Here is a 19,352-nt window from a genome sequence, read left to right as displayed (position 1 = left end):
GAACAACCCAAAGGCTCCAAGCTCAAGCAGGTTTTAGAGTAATTTATCAAAATGGAAACAGAATGTATGTGTTGCCAGTATAAAAGTCAAGATGTGAATACACAAACCGTCACTCATAAAAAGCAGATATGGTTGCTGTACTTCATATATACTTTTCTCCCTTACCTACATAGAATAGTTGTAACATTTGGTTTTTCATAATTGGTCTTTTGGACCACTGTCAGCTTGCATTTTTCAACCTCCAAAACCAGTTACAAGTTGTATGTCTGGGAAGACTGGATTAAAAAGTACCCCAAGACACCTGTCTGTCTGTCCTGTTACAAACACAAAACACTTGATACGCAAAGTGTCATTGAGATTTGCCCTCTCTCAGAGATGACTCCTCCTAACTTAGGCACTAAGAAACACAGATCATTTCCCCAAGCAGCATCCTTATCAGTTCTTCAGTCTCCTACCAAACAGCACAGGCTAGAATGAGCAAAGGTCACTTCGCTATGACGTCCCTATGCCAGATGGACACACCACCCATGGCAATACATATGCTAAGACACAGAAATGGCAAACAGTTAAGTGAAGCAGTCATCTTCTTACGTCACGCTGTTCTTCACGCACTGTTTTGACCTGTACACATCTGTTCAATATTTTCCCAAGAATACACGCAAGAAAACACATGGACCAATTCTTTTCCTAAGCAAAACTCTGAGGTGACTGAAACTGACTGGAGGTTCATTAGACTCTCAAATTTGGGGACTAATTGAATGGACCTTCCAACTCCCACACTGGGTGCCAGGTGAAACCCAGGGAATTAACAGGTTTCCCACCATTTAATATGGTTCTACCGCCACTGACCACAGCCTCAGAGAAACACAAATTGGGAACAATTAGAGCATACACCAATGGTCTGAACAAATCCATAAATCAGGAACCAACAAAACCCAGAAAAATTAATAAAATACCCTTTTAAGGAGCGTAGGATAAAGACTTAGAATTCCTCTTCAGAGTCATATTTTTGACAATTCCTTCAGGGAAATCCCTCAAAAAGGAATCTTATCAAACTGAATATTCTTCAAGAAGAAATTCTCTTTTCTTTTTTTGATACAAATGATCTGTGTTCACACCGATCATAGTCCCTGCAGACACAACACTGTAGGACAAGGACAAATCTCTTTGGGTCTTCCCCAAGCTTTGGTTTCAAATTCCTCTTCCAGATCCTGTGCAAGTGGAACAGACTCCCTCTACAGCCACTCCTCCACCTTGCCAAAGACTACTACTTGTCTGCTGCCAGATCTGTTCACACGAGCCACTCCTGGCAAACTAAGCCAGGTATCTCAAGCAGGTCTTTGCTAAAGGGGCTCATTTCAAGTGAAGCCTGCTAGGAAGCCCTCTCAAGAACAGTTCCTTTTTCAGCTATCATGGCTGGATTAAAAAAACCAACAGATTTCTGCAGTCTCAACACTGCATTCAAGTAAGAACGAGTTCATTTATCAGCAACAATTCTAAAAGCAAGCAAATAGCGTCACCTGGGTATATAATGCACTCAACTTCTCCTGCAGATACAATGCACGAGGATTTGAGAATTTAGAGAAAACTTGTAAGTGGGCTATTAGTTGCCTGTAAAACAAAACAAAACAATTAATTTTAAAATGACCAGAAGAGACACCCTGCATCATCATAAACCAATGGGATTAACAAAGAAAAAACCCAACAAACTACAACACAAGAGGATCCCAAGTCTACAGGCCTCCATTTCAGAGACACAGCAAGAGGTATTCTGTTCCCTCTCCTAAGCACCTCCTTCCAGATGTCACTTCACTGCACAGAGAAGGCCATTTCCTCAGCAGCACTAGAAGGGCTCAGCTTTTGATGAGAAAGGAATACAAACAGTCAAGATGTGTACTTATGTCTCTCTGCAGCCCAGCCAGGAACACCAAACAGGAGAATTTACGTCTCTATTTATTTACTTGTCCTTAACTGGTGCCCATTTTGCTCCTATCACTAAGAAGGGATGCATTTAGCCACAGACTGTGCTGGACTTATGCTGGGCTGCAAGCACAGATAGGAGTCAGTTCCTCTAGAAGTGTCTGTGTCACCTCACATCTGTCCCAGCTCCACTTTATGGAGGGGAGAGACATGACTAAGATAAAGAAAGTGTGAGATCTCCACCACCAAATGCGCTGTGGGGCTGCCAGAGGCTGTCGTCATCCAGATGTTTTCCCTAGTAGTTTACACTAAACTCTCCAGACGCTCAGCCGGGCTCAGTCAAAGGATGAGCACAACACTTTCTGGCAATGCCATGCTGAACTTAGGGCAGGCGTGGGTCCTCCCATTGCCACAGCCAGACCTCGCGGGATGCAGCCCCTTGAGAGCTCTCCTGCCGTGGCACCAGCACAACTGCATGGACTGTCCAGGGCGAAGAAGGTAGGACACTCCAGAACTCATTAACACACCTCTGGTAATTCTTTCATGCTTTTGTTATTGCTGCTGGGAACTAATGTTTCAACTTCAGTACATGGACATTTTGAGATGGAAGTTTAAAAAAAAAAAAGAAATCTTGGACTCTGTCACTGTATTTTAATCGTCGTTAATTTACAGATACAAGCCAGAATCTGGGAACAAAACGAAACACCTGTAAGACACCTGGGATTAAATGACAATTCAGGTTACATATCAAATACTTTTCATGTTCCAATGTGTAAGGTGATATTTTGATGTTCTGTCATTACAAGGGCCATCCTTTGCAGAAAAAGTGGCAAAATACAAATCTTTGTAATGTATTTGCAATAGACACTTGACAGAGGTCATCAGAGTAAAAAGACTCTGCTTAGAGAAATTGTAGTGAATTCATACAAAGAATCACTTTCTCCATGTATTCAGCACTGGAAACAATGACATTACAACACCATGTAGGTTCAGTCTAATAAAATAAAAATCTTTGTCCCTAAGAAGACCTGGAGCAAGATTTATAACACATAGCCAATGGCAGAATCCCAATATTAAAATACCTAAATGAATAGTCTAATTTTCCACATTGTTTAGCAACGTCCACAGTTTTAAAAGACCAACAGATACACACAGAGAAGCCAGGGGAATGCAGGTACAATGGCCTCCAAAGACTTCAGAATACCACATAATTTTTGCTGAAAATAAGACAAACCACAGAGTGTCAGCAGGTAATGAGATAATGACAAAGCCTTGGCAGGGTCTTTGGGATGTTTAGCACTGTGAAGGCACAATTTCTGACTCTAAAGTGCTTATAATCTACTGAAAAATTAAGTGCAAGCAGAAGAAAAAAAAGGAATATATATATAATCTCAATATGAGCTGCTGAATCTGCCTTTCCATGAAAGCACTAGCAAGAGAAAATTAAAAATACTTACTTAGCAGCAGCTCTTCTTGTTTTCTTTTTTGGTAGTCCTACAGCAATTGGTTCCCCTTCCTTTTCTTCTTCTTCCTCCTCCTCCTCCTCCATAGCCACATCATTCACATCTTCACTGGCTATTTCCTTTGCTGCTACTGTACCACTAGTTTTCTTTCTGAGATCCTGAGATGGAGCCACTAACAAATCTGCTGGGTAGTACTCATTTCTATATTACAAAAAAAAAAAAAAAAAGGAGGAAGGAATTAAGCAGCATAGCATTTTTCAGGGTCTCAGGGGAAGAGCAATTAGAAACTCCACAATCCACCATTCTCATTATTAATGGCACTGTGTCTTGGGACACTTACATGACCAAAAATTCCCAAAGAAGTGTATTTCAGCAAGTATATGCTGCTTTGCCTACAAGTTGCAGAGATATAAGGCAGTGACCAAATACACTAAAGGAGACTGGCAGTACCTAGTGGAGAGGAGAAGAGACATGTGAATCACTAAAATTACTAGAGGTCCGTAAAAAGGCTATGTGGAGGGCATGGGGGGTTGTGCTGCTTGAGTGAGCAGGTGAACAGTGAGCATGGCAGCGTGAGAGCGAGGAAACTAACCTACTACAGTATGGTTCAATTTTTCCAGGTAAAATGTTGGCTTTCTAATCATAGAAGAGGAATATCAGAAACCTTCCCCTGCCATGAGATCACATCTACCCCACATGCATCATACTATCTGATATGTGCACGTATGCAAACACACAACTGCTTTTCCTCCAGGGGCAGGAAATTGAATCAACCTTTAACAAAACCAGTATTTTCCCCATCTTGGGGGAAAATATTTTGGTCTTCTGTAATTCCAAATTAAAATGTATTTTCATTTTTTTTAAAAAGGGAACTTTATTTCCACTGAATTCACTCCCTAATGGAGTAACAAGGCTGTGACAGTGGCAAGTCAATAAATGCAAGATTGAGCAGCAGAAACGTACTGCCAGTTTCATTTCAACCTGCTTCTTGTGTGATGTTTCTAACACAATCCACATTTCAATCAAAAGGTTATCTTAACTGGAAACAGACATCTCAACAGTCATGCACTCAGGAAATAAAGTCTATAATGAGATAGCCATAGTCTTTCTATAGTAGCTCAGAACACACTGAAAGCAGTGTGTCCTTTCAACTGAAAAATAAATCTTACTTACCTAATAAATCTCAAAAAAAGGGGGGAAAGTTCCCTCGACCTAGGCTCCACTCTGTCTGGAAACTTATCCAGTGCTTTCCACAGTAGAAAACGGAAGTTTGTGTGGTCCAGCCGCTCACTGCAATCTGTTCTAGTCCTCAACTGCTCCAGAAAGACAGTCCTCACGCCTCCTTCTGGCATCTTCTCGCTTCCTGTTTCAGCAATGCTTTCCTCCTGTTCATCTAGTTCATTTTGTAGCTCCATTTCTATAGAACAGATGAAGAAAATCTCTTCTGGTTACTTCATAATTGCCAGCAGCATGGTATCAGTCCCCCATTATGAAAGTAATACTTTTGGTGATGTGTACCTGTTTAGACAACTGTAATTAACACTGACCTGAAAGACTCGCATTGCTTAGAAAGTATTCTAGGATGCCTTACAGCCCTGACATGCCTCAATTAACCTCAGTTCACTTGAAAACAGAGAAGACCACAAATGGCTGTGTGCTCGTGGCTCTATCATGAAATCATAGGTTCCACACACCAAGGTAAACCTCAAGAGCACACCTAAGACACTGCTTGCAGGAATTTCACTGAATCTATGGAGCAGGAAGATCATCAGCCCCATTATACAGGTTTTGGCATTGCTCCTGACCAGTCTGGGCAGAGCCAGCCTCAAGCAGGGACAAAACTGCTCTACTGCTTCCCACAACCTGCAACTCCCTCCTGTAATGCAGGTGCCTTTTCTAGCTACTTCTTGGTGATTAGGACAGGAGACACAGTTTTCTCCCAAGCCTCTCCATTCCTGCCCTGGACACGACGCTGGTAATCAAGAGCCCTGGTTCTGAATTCCCCCATCACATGTAATTTGGGGCACACAATAGAGTCATGTAATTTACAATTACCTGGGTTACTGTAGTAACAACGTTTAGGAGCCGTGACTTACCAGCGTAGGTAGCAGCCCTCTCCAAATGTTCATATAAGACCTTCCAGAACTGTTTATTCTCCATTTCCTTTGCATGAGAACTACCAAAGCATAAGACACCATGAAATTAAAAGGAAGGAAAAAGCCATGTGTCACTAGGCAAGTTAACAACACAATCAGAGGTTTTGAGCACTGCTTTAATGTGGGTGTCCGAAGACAGGACATCTGCATAGCTGTAGCACTTCCTTGCCTTTATTCATGGATCTCAAATGTCAATTGTTATTAAAATAATCTGGTTGTATCTCATGACTTCAAATGAACTCAAATTGAGTAAAAATGTTCTCAAGCTTTCTATTGACTTCTGTACAGCAACATCACATAGAACCAAAGAAAGTATTAGCATGGACATATCTTTTGAAGAGCTGGTTTAATATTTTTTATTAATTCACTAGTTTGAAAGGGAAAATCCCATCCTTTTTAATCATACAACAGAGAAAAAGCAAGAAGATAAAGTCACACTGAAAGCAGACACTGATTTCTGTGTCTGTATGATAAGTCTTCCCTACTCTTTAGTAGGATTTAGTTTTTCCAGTAAGGTCAGAAAGGTCAGAGACTGAGAAACTGAGAAGGACTTCTTGCTCCATTTGTGAAACACTAATCAAATCCTGCTACTTTTGACTCAAAACTCTGATACTATTTGACTATATTTGTTGCAAGTTCCCTTTAATAGTAAGAAAAATCAGAAACTAAAGTTAAAAAATAAGACTCTACACAGATTGCGATTTGAGAGATCAAATTCGTTTCAGAAGATTTCACGTGAAAGTTCTCATGCACAGATCTCTCCAAAATGGAGATTTTTATCCCAGCTTTTGTTCACAGAACAATGGAAGGAATGTTCCAGATTGCAGCGTCTAACTGCATATACTCACGTTATGAGTTCAATTACAGGATCCCAGAGAGGGCTGAAGTTAATATAAAGCATTCCCAGTAAATATCGAAGAGGTACCTAGAATGACATACAATACCAGCTTGTTGAAATGTAAAAAACAATAGTTAAAGACCAACTAACCTCCTCTAAACTTTCTTCCTCTCAAAGAGGAACCTTTGATCAAAGAAGTTCTCAGAAGTACTACAAGTAATGAAGCAAGTAACACACATCATCATTCTTTGTCTCATAGCTGCATGAGGAAATCTAGAGCCCATTTCCCATAAGCTGCACTGAGATCTAGCCACCACACCTACATGCCATGAATGTGCAAAAACCAGTTCAGTACAGCAGATGATCTGGATGCCTGCCTCCCTCTTGGAACTTCAGGGCTGCCATAGCAGCATTAGGGACATCAGAAAGAGGGAAGTGTGCCCTGAGAAGTCTTTCTTGCACTAGGCCGAGAAGCATGTCCTCTGGACTGGCTCCTTGCTGATCTACATGCAGCAGGACTGACCTACAACCCTTCCCCACAGGAGCTTACAAGTCAAGGTAAAAAAAAAAATTATACAGGTACAGCAACAGCCAGAAAAACAATTGAAAAAAAAAACCCTCCCACCAAAGCCATGATCATTTAACTAGTAAAACTGTGACCCTTCCAATATCTAGAAAATGAGGTCTCCTTTAGCTCAGCAGCAGTGGAAATTCAATAGTCACAGGCATACAAGATTTTCACCCTGCAGCAGATCCAGAAGCTAGGCTCTCCAACGGCCAATGGGAATCCTATCAACATTCAACCATGCTGAGTGTATAGCAAGGTCATGATTTTAAATTTGCTCATGGCTCACTTCTCCCTGGAATCATTTGCCTTCCTTTCCATTACAGCAAAAAAATGATTTATCTGGTTGTAGGCCATTTATCTAGATACCTCTGTTGTTGTTCTAAATAGCCAAGAGAACACAATAGTCAAAGGACAATGGGAGCTGTGATCCCTACTAACAAGTACATTTTCTAAAACCTAATCTGGGAGCTAATCGATTTTTTGATGAACTCTTATTAAAAACTCTGCAATCTATGTGATGGAATAAGAACGTTCTCTTGGAATACGGGAAAGTGACAACTGCTTTTCGACAACAACTACTTACCTCCTGCAAAGATCCACTTGGTATTGCAGACTGCACTATATCACATCTCAGTTTCCTCAAATGGAGGAGTTTCTCTCTGTAATCATTCACTGTTGCTGGCACAAGTTCTGCTTGGAGCAATATGGCAAATACTGTCTGGAGTTCCCCTGTTCCACCACCCTGAACAAATAAGTGACATGCATTTTGTTAGAGTATCCTCGTTGAAAGGTATTTCAACAAAATTACACACAGTCCCAGCCATTCTAGACCACAGAACAAAGTCAAGGGACTTGGTCTGGTTTCCACCACTTCGGGATCAAAACTCATGCATTTCAAAACATCAGGAGGCAGGGGAACAAAGAGATAAAACTGTAATGCGAAAGCACAAAAGCAGAGGACAGCCCCTGCCAGACACATGCTTTGTTTCTGCAAAGTGGAGAACAGTTCACGCACAACAAACACAGATGTTTCTGAAATGTTAAATGAAAAGTTTTAGCCCTACCTCATCCTGTGTAGCAGGTGGATTCTCAAAATGGTTTAGAATTCGGACAGTCAGTAGTCGGACCTATCCAAAGTAGAAACATAGGTCAGAAGCATGCAGGAGAATGCAGGCTACACACGCAGACACGTACACACCTACATAGAGGTTAATGTTTTGCACAGGAGGCTGATTTCACTAGGTTCCTCCCAGAGCTGAAAAACGGAGGAGCTCCTGTAGTCTAGCAGGTGATTCAGAATGAATATGTTAGGCTCCGGCTCCGATGCACCTCTTGGGAAGAGGCAAGCCTCTCAGGGCTAAAAGTTAACCTCTATTAACTCATGCCCCATGGCAACCTCTTAGAAACGGACACAGTCCTAAACAGATAGTATGAAAGTAATAGCTTTACACAGTCTCATGTTTCTCCTTTCAGCCTTTGTCATTTAACTCAGCTTACTTAAATTATATTGTTAAAATACAAATTATCTTGCACCATGCTCAAAAAAGCAGATTACCTTGGAAACACCAGTGGAAATATTAGTATGCAACTTCTCAAACAAGTCCATTAGGTTTCCTTGGGAAAGGGGTTCGTGGCAGCCACACAATGACAACCTCGTGTAATAGAGATCAGCCAACAGCAATGCAGAGGGGTCTGAAGGGAACGTGCTAAAACAACAGAGTGTTTTATTAGCATACAGAGAGCACTGCAACAATACAGATATTTGAAAATAAGGCAGTAGTGACAATAACAATATTAAGAGAAAATTCCACATGATTTCAGGCTCTGCTGGCACCGGCAGGCTGGTGAGGTCAGGCTTCACCAGTACGCTGGCTTGCAGCCTCAAAGTCCAATTACCTATGACAGCCCAAGAGGCATGAAATTCCTCCTTTGTACTAATCAGACCTGTCAAGCTGAGGCTAGCAGGCTGGACCCACACACACACAGCTGCAGAAAACAAATGTGCATAGGTCAGACAAGGGCTGCTGCTATTGTCCAGGTGTCCCATCAGTGATCAACTTCAACAGAAAAGAAATAATCCAGGCTTAGGTGAGACACCAGGAATCTTGTCTGCCCACAGGGAAACCTCCTTCTGCTACCTAACATCCCTCACACTAAGCAAGTTTCATAGCCCCGGCCCAAAGCTGGCAGAAAAGCACTAGACTGGAGCTCACTGCCAAGACTTCCTGCTTGATCTGGGCAAGTTGTTTCATCTCCATCATGCCTCATGGGCACCACAATTTCCTAACTGGACAGGACATTTTGAAGCTCAAGCCACCGAAGACTTAGAGATGCTCCAACCCAGCAGTGATGGGAGATGATAAGTTCAGCAGGATTTGCTGGAGAAAGATCAGCAGAGTCCCTCGATCCCTCCAGCCACTCAGTTGTGTGCTAATTATAAGTAGAATAAGTTAAAAGAAATAAAATGGAGCATACCAAAGCACACACATGGGTATGTAAGACATGGTGGAATCCCGACATGGCCAAAGGACTGCAGAAGTTCAAGCTTTTGATGCAACTCAGAATGCGCTGTTCCTATCTCTTTTATCATTACAATGTAACACAGCTACTAAGCACAGTGCTCCCAGACAAAGCTAGAAGCAACATTTTTAATACACTACCCTGCAATGGTCTAAGAAAGCTTCAGTTTGCAGAGAAAATGCCACTGAACAGGCACTACATCTACCTGGTTCTCTAAACAGTGCCTACAACATTGCTACCTTACATAACCACAACACTGAATCAACGCGCCAGCGTAACAGAATAGGCAACACACAAAGAGGAATTTTACAAGGCCCTACATAAAGGCAAAGTCAACTCTTTGCTGTACCAAGGAGAACCATGAAGGATCACAGAACACGCAGAGTTTACTTACGTCACCAAGCTCTTAACACGCTCCACAGGTAAGAAATGTAGTATTTCAGAAGACTCCACCAAACTAAGAAGAGTACTTACAGCTTGGCAGGCCACAAAGAGGCTTCCTGGAGTGGAGAGAGAACAAGAACAGTCTGTGTATTTACTCAGGTCTCAATAACTTGTGTTTGCATGGTGCTTGCCCATCCTGAAATGGATGCAGCAACAGAAACAGGGTAACATACGGATCCCAGAACTAGCATGTGTGTTTTCTAACCATTATCATAACCCATCAAGGAAATGCTCCTCTGGCTACCAAAGTAAGTGCTTACTCCAGCAAGCTAGCATTGAAAGCTGTGAGCAGCTCCCCATTTGCCTCTGTTTTCCTCACACCCATGTAAACAGAGAACAGAGATCTGGAGCTAAGCAGTGTTGCAGGAGTCTCAGACAGCTCTATGCTACAAATGGCACTCAGAAATAGAGAAATGCTGCTCAAATTGATATGACTGCAGCAAAATAGAAGCAAAAATATATACTGATACTACCACACAGATGCCTATACACTCTGGCACTTCAGCAATGCACTACCGTATGAGATCTTCAAAGCTGTCCCATGTACTTAAAGACTAAATACTTGTTACTGAATGGAAAGCGAGTTTGCTCAATTTTGTTACATCAATCGCATCTCCTTCCTAAACCTCTCAGCCTCCTTTAGAGATGGAGGGTTTCCCAGAAGCACAGGAGAGCCAAAGTCCTTCCAGGCAAGAAAGGGGAAGGGCAATTCCTTTCCCCTGCCACTCCTAAGTTAGCAAGTAGGTTGTTTAAAAAAGTTAAAAAATAATTCCCCTTTCCTTTCTCTCTTCCCAAGCAGAAGAAACACTACTCCTAAACCAGGCAAATTGAAGAAACTTTTTAAAGGATGTAATTTTCTTACATGCTGCCAGCTGCCACGGAAAGAAGGGGAAGTGAGCATTTATTTCTCATTTATTCCTTTGAAAACGTCCCTCTGTTCCAAGTTGCTTAATTCCCTAGGTGTGTGCCAAATCCTGCTCATCATTAACCTCCACAAGGAGCTCCTCAAAGACAGGAGAAGAAACTGGAAGTAATTGCGGGAAGAAGCTTTCTGCATCTGTAGTGTAATGGCACAGGTTCCCAAACTGTAATCTGCATACCATTTAGTAGTAGTACATCTGTACTGGACGAACATAGAGGCTCCCACCTCACTATATACACACCTATATGATCAATGGGGTAAGCACTCCTATATAGGCAGTTGGGTACATACAACTGTTGCTCTGTCCCAGTTCGCAAGCTTGCTTCCCTGTACTCCACAGCAACTATAGAAAAACACCCATTTCTGGGACTTGCACTTTGCCACCAGCTACAGAGGCCACACAGGTCAAATACGGAGCACAGGGCTGGGGCGTGCCTTGCACAGGCAGTGAGGAGACTGGAGTCCTAGTACAAGGTGAAAGAATTGTCGAGATCATGGAGCTGGAAAGAAGGCCAGAGGATGAAGAAAGTGTCCTGGAACCCTAGTCTGGGAGGAAGGTGAGGAAAAAAAGCAAAGAAGTGTAGGCTGGGGCAATAGGAGCAGGAGTGTAGGTCTGAGGTTGCATTTGTTTTCTTTACTCTAATGGGCAAGGGAAGAAATAGCAACATGCCTCTTGCACACACATACAGAGCTGGACCAGAGCTGCTACTACTGCCACCAAAGATCAGGCCCAAGAAAAGAAAGTCTGGGTATTCCTTTTCTAGAAAAAGTACATTGCCACTAAAATAATGATGACAGCATACAAACCCTGCAAACAGGATAGAAGAAAGGGATAAATCAAGAAGGACCATGCTTGATAAAGACTGGAGAAGAAAAAGCAACAGATCCAATAGGTGGACACATGTAGAAATGTTAATACAGGGATTATAAAGGGAAAAGGCCAGACTCTAGACAAGCTCTTTCAAACCAAGGAACGATGAACACTGAACCCTGGGCATTCCAATACTTGCTTATACCTTGGCACAAGACCAAATACTTGCAATCCCCCTGGAGTAACAACTGCCCTGACTGATGCAAGCTAAGTTGAAACTGTTTTTTTTCCTGGCCAGAGAAGGAAGACAACCAGTGACAACCCATGCCTGAAGGAAAGATGCAGCATTTTAGAAGTGGTGCTGTAACTTAGATCGGAGATGGTAATGTCCCAAACTTTGCACTATAGGTTTGGAATAGTCTAATTGAAGCTTGCGAGTCAAAAGCCTCTCCTTCACTTGACTGCTTCAGCCTGGATCTGGTTTAGATTGATTTTCACCTTCTTTTTTTCTCACTTTCTTTTACTTCCCAATTATTTCTGTCCTCTACTTTGCAGAGCATCTGCCACCCCATTATTATTATGAACAGCAAATGCAGAATAGTTTCCTGGAGGGTGTTTCCTCCCAAGCTTTGCTGTTCTACTTTTACTTGAGCTGGTCAATAGAGCTGGATACAGTGCTACTGCTATTCATTTTCATGCTTTGTGTCATCAGAAAAACTTTATTTTTTTTTATATATCAACAAAAAGCAAATAAACAGGAAATAACTGTAACTGACCTTTGCAGAGACTTCCTTTTTCAATGGCTGTGAAGAGAGAGTCTATAAAACTTGTCACATGGGGCAGAATGTTTTCTTTGTCCATTGGTCTGTCCAAAATAAGTGGGAAGACTTTTACCTCTACGTTACTCTGACACCTACACACATGCAAAAGCTTTCTTTCACATCTAACTTGCATTAGATTACAAATAGCTCACCCTAAGTTTGAAACCAGTGGCAAACCATTTTTGCTATTTCTGATTCACAATTTAAGTTGTAGCATTCATTGTACCTTTTTTCCAACTATTCCATACAAGAACATCATAATTACTGAAAAAAGCACTATCCTATCTAGACAGTGTGGTTTTAAAACACAGAAATCAAAATGTGTCAAGAACATCTCTATGTACTAGAATACTAAATTCAGAGGGTAGGCAATCGAGAAACTGCTATTCTATTCCTTACTTTACTATTGACTCACGGTATTTCCACACAGCATTTTTTCACCTTCTAATGTCACTTTCCCCAAACTAGGGTTAGTAATTATTGTCCTTCCCTTAGTAAAATCATTTCTGACAGATAGTGAACTAGACAATACTACAGAAATACATGTACCTTAGAATATCCCTTACCTAATATGTGGCAGTACAACCAAGGCAACCCAAGGCTGTGAAAGGTCAGTGATGTCCTCCTTCCCTGGTAAATGGATTAAAGACAGTGCATGATCCAACACTGGTACTTCTGCCTTTCCTCCTTGTCTTTTACTTGTTTGTTGCCTTGTATTAGAGCTAAAAATAAAACCAAACTTTTAGTAATCTACCATTGCATATCAGAGATTGTTCCTTTTCCTTACATGATACTCAAAATTATGGGGTTTTTTAAATTATATTTTTTTCTTTTTAATGTCCTCCACAGCACAAAATATCATCTAGTCATGCTGAGGAGCACAAAACATGGCCCACAAGAAATGTCAGGTCTTTATTTCACGTTCAAATAATATTTCTAGAAGGAAAGCCACTAGGTCTCAGTTGGACACTCTCACAACTAGGACATATAGCCTCTAGGAGCACCTGGGAGTTGTCTCTGTGATTATTGTTAATAAACCAACTGATAAAAGTTTGGGGAATTAAAAGGAATCACGAACTGCGCCCAAATCAACAAGCCTATCTGCAAGCAAAATTGGTTGACACCACACTCAAATATATGACCAGGAGTACTTCACATCCCATGGACAGCAATCTTTCCATTCCACCCAGTGCTTGCAAGACCACACTTGAAGAGCAGAGCCTATGCAACCTTCTAAGAAATACAGCAGCTAACAAAAAGACAGCATCAAGAACTACAGAGGTTTAAGAAACAAAATTTATGAGATAAACCTCAAGGAATTAGGATGTTTCTGATGATTAAACCCTGTTATTTGTAAAAGCTGGATGGAAAGAGTAAGAAGTAATCTGCTCTTTATGTTCCCTGCAGATAAGATAAGCAGCAATGGATTTAAACTGCAGTAAAGGCAGTTTAGTTCACACACTGAGAACTGGGGAAAAAAGCAAATCAAACACCTGTGTAACCATAAAGACAGCAAAGTACTGGCACAGACTGCCAAGGGCAGCTTGGGGATCTCCAGAATTACAATATTTAATAACAGTTTTGTTAGACATCTTTCAGGACTGCTTCAAGACTTGCTAATTCCATCCTAGGTAGGAGATATGCAACTCCTGAGATGTGTCCCAGCCCTAATTTCTACCACTGACATTGCAGGAGCACAAAAAAGTCCCAAGTAGGACCAAGGTCCCCTCAGCTATGTACTCCGTAACACTGAAAATCCAGAGAGATCAACAGACAAAGAAAACAAAGGAAGAAACCCAAATCTAATTATTTTGACTCAACCTTCTGTTCCCTAAACCCCAATACCTGCACTTTATTAAATAAAAATAGGAAAAACCCATGGAGTGGATTGCTTTTAGGAAAGATAAAACCTTACATAAAAGACAACACAAGTCACTACTCTGCAGGTGAAAGTTTTGCATTATCTGAGCTAGACTGATTAGAACAATCATTATCAGTAGATTTGCAATGGTCATTCTGTGCTTGACAGTGGTTACCCCAAATCTTCCCAACAAGGCTCCAGGGGGAAAGCAACCACTTCATTGCAAAAAAAATGCTTTGCAACTAGAAGCAGTCAAACTGTGTCAGCACAGTGCTGTATCTGGATTAATCACATGACCTTTGGTACCCAGCCTGCGCTCTGTGGTAAGACTATAGTACTGCTGCCAAGAAAGCTCCTGGACAAGACGTACGCTTATAGGGAAGAAAGATGGGGCACAGGCAGGAGGTTAGCAATGATAAGAACCTAGACTGCAGCAGTTGCTACAAAGAACAACTGCCCAAGGATGCAGCATGCATCTTGGTGTAACAAATACCCATCACACACTTACCGCAATACTCGCTAGTCTTTTTATACCAGTGATAACCTTTCCAGAGCAGTATCTCCTCTCAAATAATCTCAGAAAGAAAAATGGGATCCTATCGCATCACTTGGTTTGTAAATCTACCAGCAATGTTGCCATTTACACAACTCTGGCAAATACTGGGGGGCAACTTTTATGTAGCTCTGCACTGCAGCCATGCAGACACATCTAGTGTTTGTTAAACTTGAGAAGTCTCACCTGACAGATGATTCAGTGAAAACAAGAGGATACTTTTCAAATGCCATTGAACCAATGGTAGGAGGCTCTGCTTTCACCAAAATGAGTTTAGCCAGAATTGCCATCACCTCATCCTTTGTGAGGGCATCTGTGCCAGAGAAGCAATGCTCAATGTACTGTAGAAAGCATGGAAGGAAATGCTGAAGGAGGAAAAAAAAAAGTCAAGGATTGGTAAGTCTCTTTAACCATGATCAAATCCACAAAAAAACCCAGACACATGTCACCAGCCACAGCGGAACTCAAACACTCACAAATGAGCCAGCAAAGCACCAGACTTATCAGTCCTGGTACCCCAAGTCACCAGCACACAGACATCCTCTTACCCCAGCAGGGACAGTGATTTGATGTAAAAACTCACTTTGCCCCAAATCTAGTCTCATCAGGACATTCCAGATCCCTGACTTTACTTTCACCTCCCACTCTGTTTAATTAATTTGATTCCTCCCAGATCACCGGTTCCAGGACTGACCTATCAGACATCACTTATTCTTAATTTCCACTTACTTTCTCCAGAACTCCTTATCTTCATCCCACCCATTACAAGCCCACCCCTTTAATTCCCAACAGACAAGGTTCTTATTGTGAGCACAGATACCTGTCACCTTCTCCAACCCTGAGCACCATTACCAAGCTTCAACACAATGCCATAAGTAACTACTTTCATTCTTACCAGATCACATCAGAAGTTTAAATAAGCATGTCAATACAGAAAAATGCTTCAGCACTCTAGGCAAGTGAATATACTACGGATTTCCCAGTTGCTCCCTTTGGCAACAAAAATAAACAAAATGTACAAAAGCTTCCACTTACCCTCTCAAATTGTTTCATTGTGAACATTGCTTCGGAGAAGTCCAAAATAAAGCGCCGTTCAAATCCACTTGCAAATACCTGCAAGAAGCAAATGAAAGGTTGACAGAAACGCATTAAAAAGAGATATTTCAGTCAACTCTCCATTAGCCATGAGACATTTTTTCCCATTTATGAACCAACCATATTTTGAATTCTGAGACACCCAGCCTGGCGCTCTGTTCCTGGCTAGCAGGGCTTGTTCAGGCACACACAGCAATACTGTTTCCAGTGACAGTTCAGGTACAGAAAAGCACGATCCTTTTTAACAAACCCTGCTGACACAACCCTTTTTTAACAAACCCTGCTGGATCCAGGCTGGCTCTGGGCAAAGTCAGCATTTTCCCTGTGTAGCAGGTTGCAGAAACTTTACCACCTCATGGGCAGAGCCAACCTCTGCTGCTGAAAGACCCAAGATAGAAACAGTTCTTTGAGATACCCAGGATCAGTGCTCCTGAACACTGAGATGTGCAACACAAAAATACACACCTAGATCTCCCTTTCCCAGACCCTTCAGAAGACAAGGACAACTTCAAGCCTCCTCCAGTTTCAGAGAAGCCCACACAAACATCCTCAAATGTCTGAAGGACCATGTCTCCTGAGCAAAACTGGACTCGTGCCACAGGCAGAACCAATCTTAGTTCAATGCAAGCCAACACTGAAGACCAGATGAAATTTGATCTTTTTTAAACAATTGCAACAGCCTTGTTTTCCCACTGTAAATCACGACATCTTCTCTTTCAAATATTTTTTTACACACTCAGTACAACTATGGTCCACACTGTAAAATGCAAAATTATAATGTACTGTAACAGGAAAACTGAAGAATCAGACTCCACAGTAGCAGCTCCTATTGATCTTTGCAACCCTGCAACTGATAGGAAAGTATGCAGCTAATCCTGTCAATGCTTCAGGTGCAATAGTAGTACTGAAATATGCCTACCCGTGTGCTTTCTAAACCAAACGGCATTTGCCTGAACCTCATTCACAAGGCTAAGCCATGCTCACTAAATGCTTAGCAGCTTAGCTAAAAACGTACTTTCTTCACCAAGTCCAACTCACTGACCTGCTTTATAATCTAAGGCAGAACACGTCCCTTCTCTGTTCTCCCCTCCTTTCTCTACAGAGGCTGCAGGTGTTTGAATCACAGCCTGGTTTTCACTGCAAAGACATCTCCCACAGTGGCACTACTGCACCGACACTCTGTGTAAGACTGTCAAGAGTCCCAAGACCTCAGCAGACATTATTTAAGGCATTGAACAGCTTCTCCCTTATCTGTGCAAGAAGGCTAAAGGGAACTTTATAGTATATTTCCCAGCCTGAAGTGGAATGTCCTGAAATCAGCCTGCTTTAAGGAACTTTGGAATTTCTGCTGTAAGCAGCAGTCCTTGTTACCTTCTCAATAGCTTCTTTGGTCAAAGAATCAGGCAAGAAAACATTCTCAGCCAGCAGGAATGCAGAAATGGTGTTCAGTAAGGTCTTGCAGCAAGATGACGAGAGATCTGGAGTTTGTAACATTTTTATTAAAATCTGAAATGAAAGAGAGAGAACTGTTATTCACCTACGAAGATTGTGATTGTCTGGTCTGAATGACCCAGACAGTCCCCGGAGCAGGAGGGCATGGTGTTCCAAGCTTCGGCCTGCAGAAATGAATCCTAATAATCCTGTTGAAGTTTCAAGGCGCTAAACCTCCATTTCAACCCAATGGGGTCAAACAGATGTGAATCTGTTAGAACTGCTGTACCATTGATATGGATGTCTAGGTTTCCTCCACAGTGGCAGGAGCTGGTCTCTAGAAGCAGCAGCCCGCTTTCCAACTTGCTCATGTAGAGGACTACATCAGCATTACAGTATGGATGTAAATTCTCATGGGATTGGAAAGGTAGCAATACTCACAATAAAAGTCTCTGTTCACTCGACTCAAATCCTAAGCACAGTGATGCATCAGAAATGTGTACGAATGCTTCGGCTAACCACACCTCTTCCATATTCAATTGATATTTCTCTGGCACATCAGCCAAAGTGATAGTCTGACCTACCTGACAGACATCTTCAGGCAGTGAAATTTTGCATCCATTTGCATGTTCCACTAGGATCAGATAAGCTTGCAGAATCCTCTCCACCTGCTCTGAAGCCATATCGCAGTTGGCCTTAGTTATTTTCCTCTGCAAGTCCAAAAGCGATTCCTGTTTAAACAAAAGGAAAGCAAAATGCTTCAGAGAAATGAACAGACCCTGTTTCATTTACTGCTGTTTGAAAAGCATTCTAAAGAATCAACATCTGCCCAACAAACTATTGTTGACTCTCTTGTTCATGTTCAACAAACTAAACCTTGCAGAAACACTATGTGATTCCCATTTTGTAAAAACACACATCCCAGATTCTTTGGACAGAAACGCAAATACCTCCTAAGATGAGGGTCTCCTGAAAGGCCAATACATGACATACAAAATAGGAAAAGGAAGCGAAAGAAATACTTGGTTCCAGATCCACAATGGTATGGAAGCACCCAGCTTTCACTGGAATTATCAGAACTTAAGCACTTTTATATTTTATACATTCTTATGCTAATGTAGATACTGAGAGGTTACTCGTATCATCTACATTATACAGATAATGGAGCTGCTCTGGATCACTCCCATTAGTGTCCCTTTCTGTTCAGAGGATAGAAACTCCCATCCTTGATCCTATAAATTGAATTCAACTTAGAGAACCATCATAGACTATGTGATTATTTCCCCCTGAGGAAGCCACCTCCATGTACCCACCGGTTCCCAGGGTGAAAAAAAAGCCAAGCCTCATTAAAAATAAAAAGAATTATGTCACCAATTTCCAAGACTTCATCACAACTGCAGTTGCTGAGTGACTCAGATCCCAAGGATCCAAACATCCAGTGGCAAACAATTCTGTAGCTAATGACAGTCAGGCAATAACTGCTATCATAGTGGGTGGGGTAGGAGGGACAGGATGGGATTTTTTGGGAAACTATGGATAGTCACAGGGAGGGCGTTCCAAGAAGGAACAAATAGGACTATTTACCCACACTGGAAGGACCACCCTAAAATTCACCTGTACCATTTCCTCCAGTTTCCCATTTCACCCTCCTGAAGAACACAACTGACACAGATTATGCTGTCAGTTACAAGAGCCTTCAATCCCCCTTAGCAAATCCCAATCACTAGCAAGAAAACATCTAAATGTTGGTCAGGGAAGTAAAAAAACAAAAACAAAACCAAAACCAACCACTTGCCAGGCCCCTGCCCTACATCACCCTGACTCAACACAGCACAGCCCATGGCACTCAGCTGTGCTCCCTTAAACCTCAGAGTGCAACCCCCCAAGCAGCAACATGGGAACACCTGGACTGAAAACACTCAGTGATTTTCAGTACTTGGCTCCGAGGC

General features: G+C 41.9%; 1 protein-coding gene across 1 annotated transcript in view; it reads right to left on the bottom strand.

Annotated features, from left to right (window-relative positions):
• UTP20 (UTP20 small subunit processome component) overlaps positions 1 to 19,352 on the bottom strand; it is a 65,582-nt gene that overhangs the window by 39,628 nt on the left and 6,602 nt on the right. Inside the window, 15 exon segments of the mRNA XM_075749673.1 lie at positions 1,521 to 1,611; positions 3,378 to 3,584; positions 4,557 to 4,800; positions 5,480 to 5,559; positions 6,388 to 6,464; positions 7,529 to 7,687; positions 8,010 to 8,072; positions 8,501 to 8,651; positions 9,860 to 9,965; positions 12,419 to 12,507; positions 13,030 to 13,185; positions 15,064 to 15,242; positions 15,913 to 15,990; positions 17,344 to 17,478; positions 17,988 to 18,134. Of these exon segments, the coding sequence (XP_075605788.1) occupies positions 1,521 to 1,611; positions 3,378 to 3,584; positions 4,557 to 4,800; positions 5,480 to 5,559; positions 6,388 to 6,464; positions 7,529 to 7,687; positions 8,010 to 8,072; positions 8,501 to 8,651; positions 9,860 to 9,965; positions 12,419 to 12,507; positions 13,030 to 13,185; positions 15,064 to 15,242; positions 15,913 to 15,990; positions 17,344 to 17,478; positions 17,988 to 18,134 (1,962 nt within the window).

Source organism: Balearica regulorum, chromosome 1 (assembly GCF_011004875.1).
Source record: "Balearica regulorum gibbericeps isolate bBalReg1 chromosome 1, bBalReg1.pri, whole genome shotgun sequence".
Taxonomy (NCBI): Eukaryota; Metazoa; Chordata; class Aves; order Gruiformes; family Gruidae; genus Balearica; species Balearica regulorum.
Note: the sequence above shows the minus strand (reverse complement) of the source record. Positions and strands in the feature narration are given on the sequence as shown.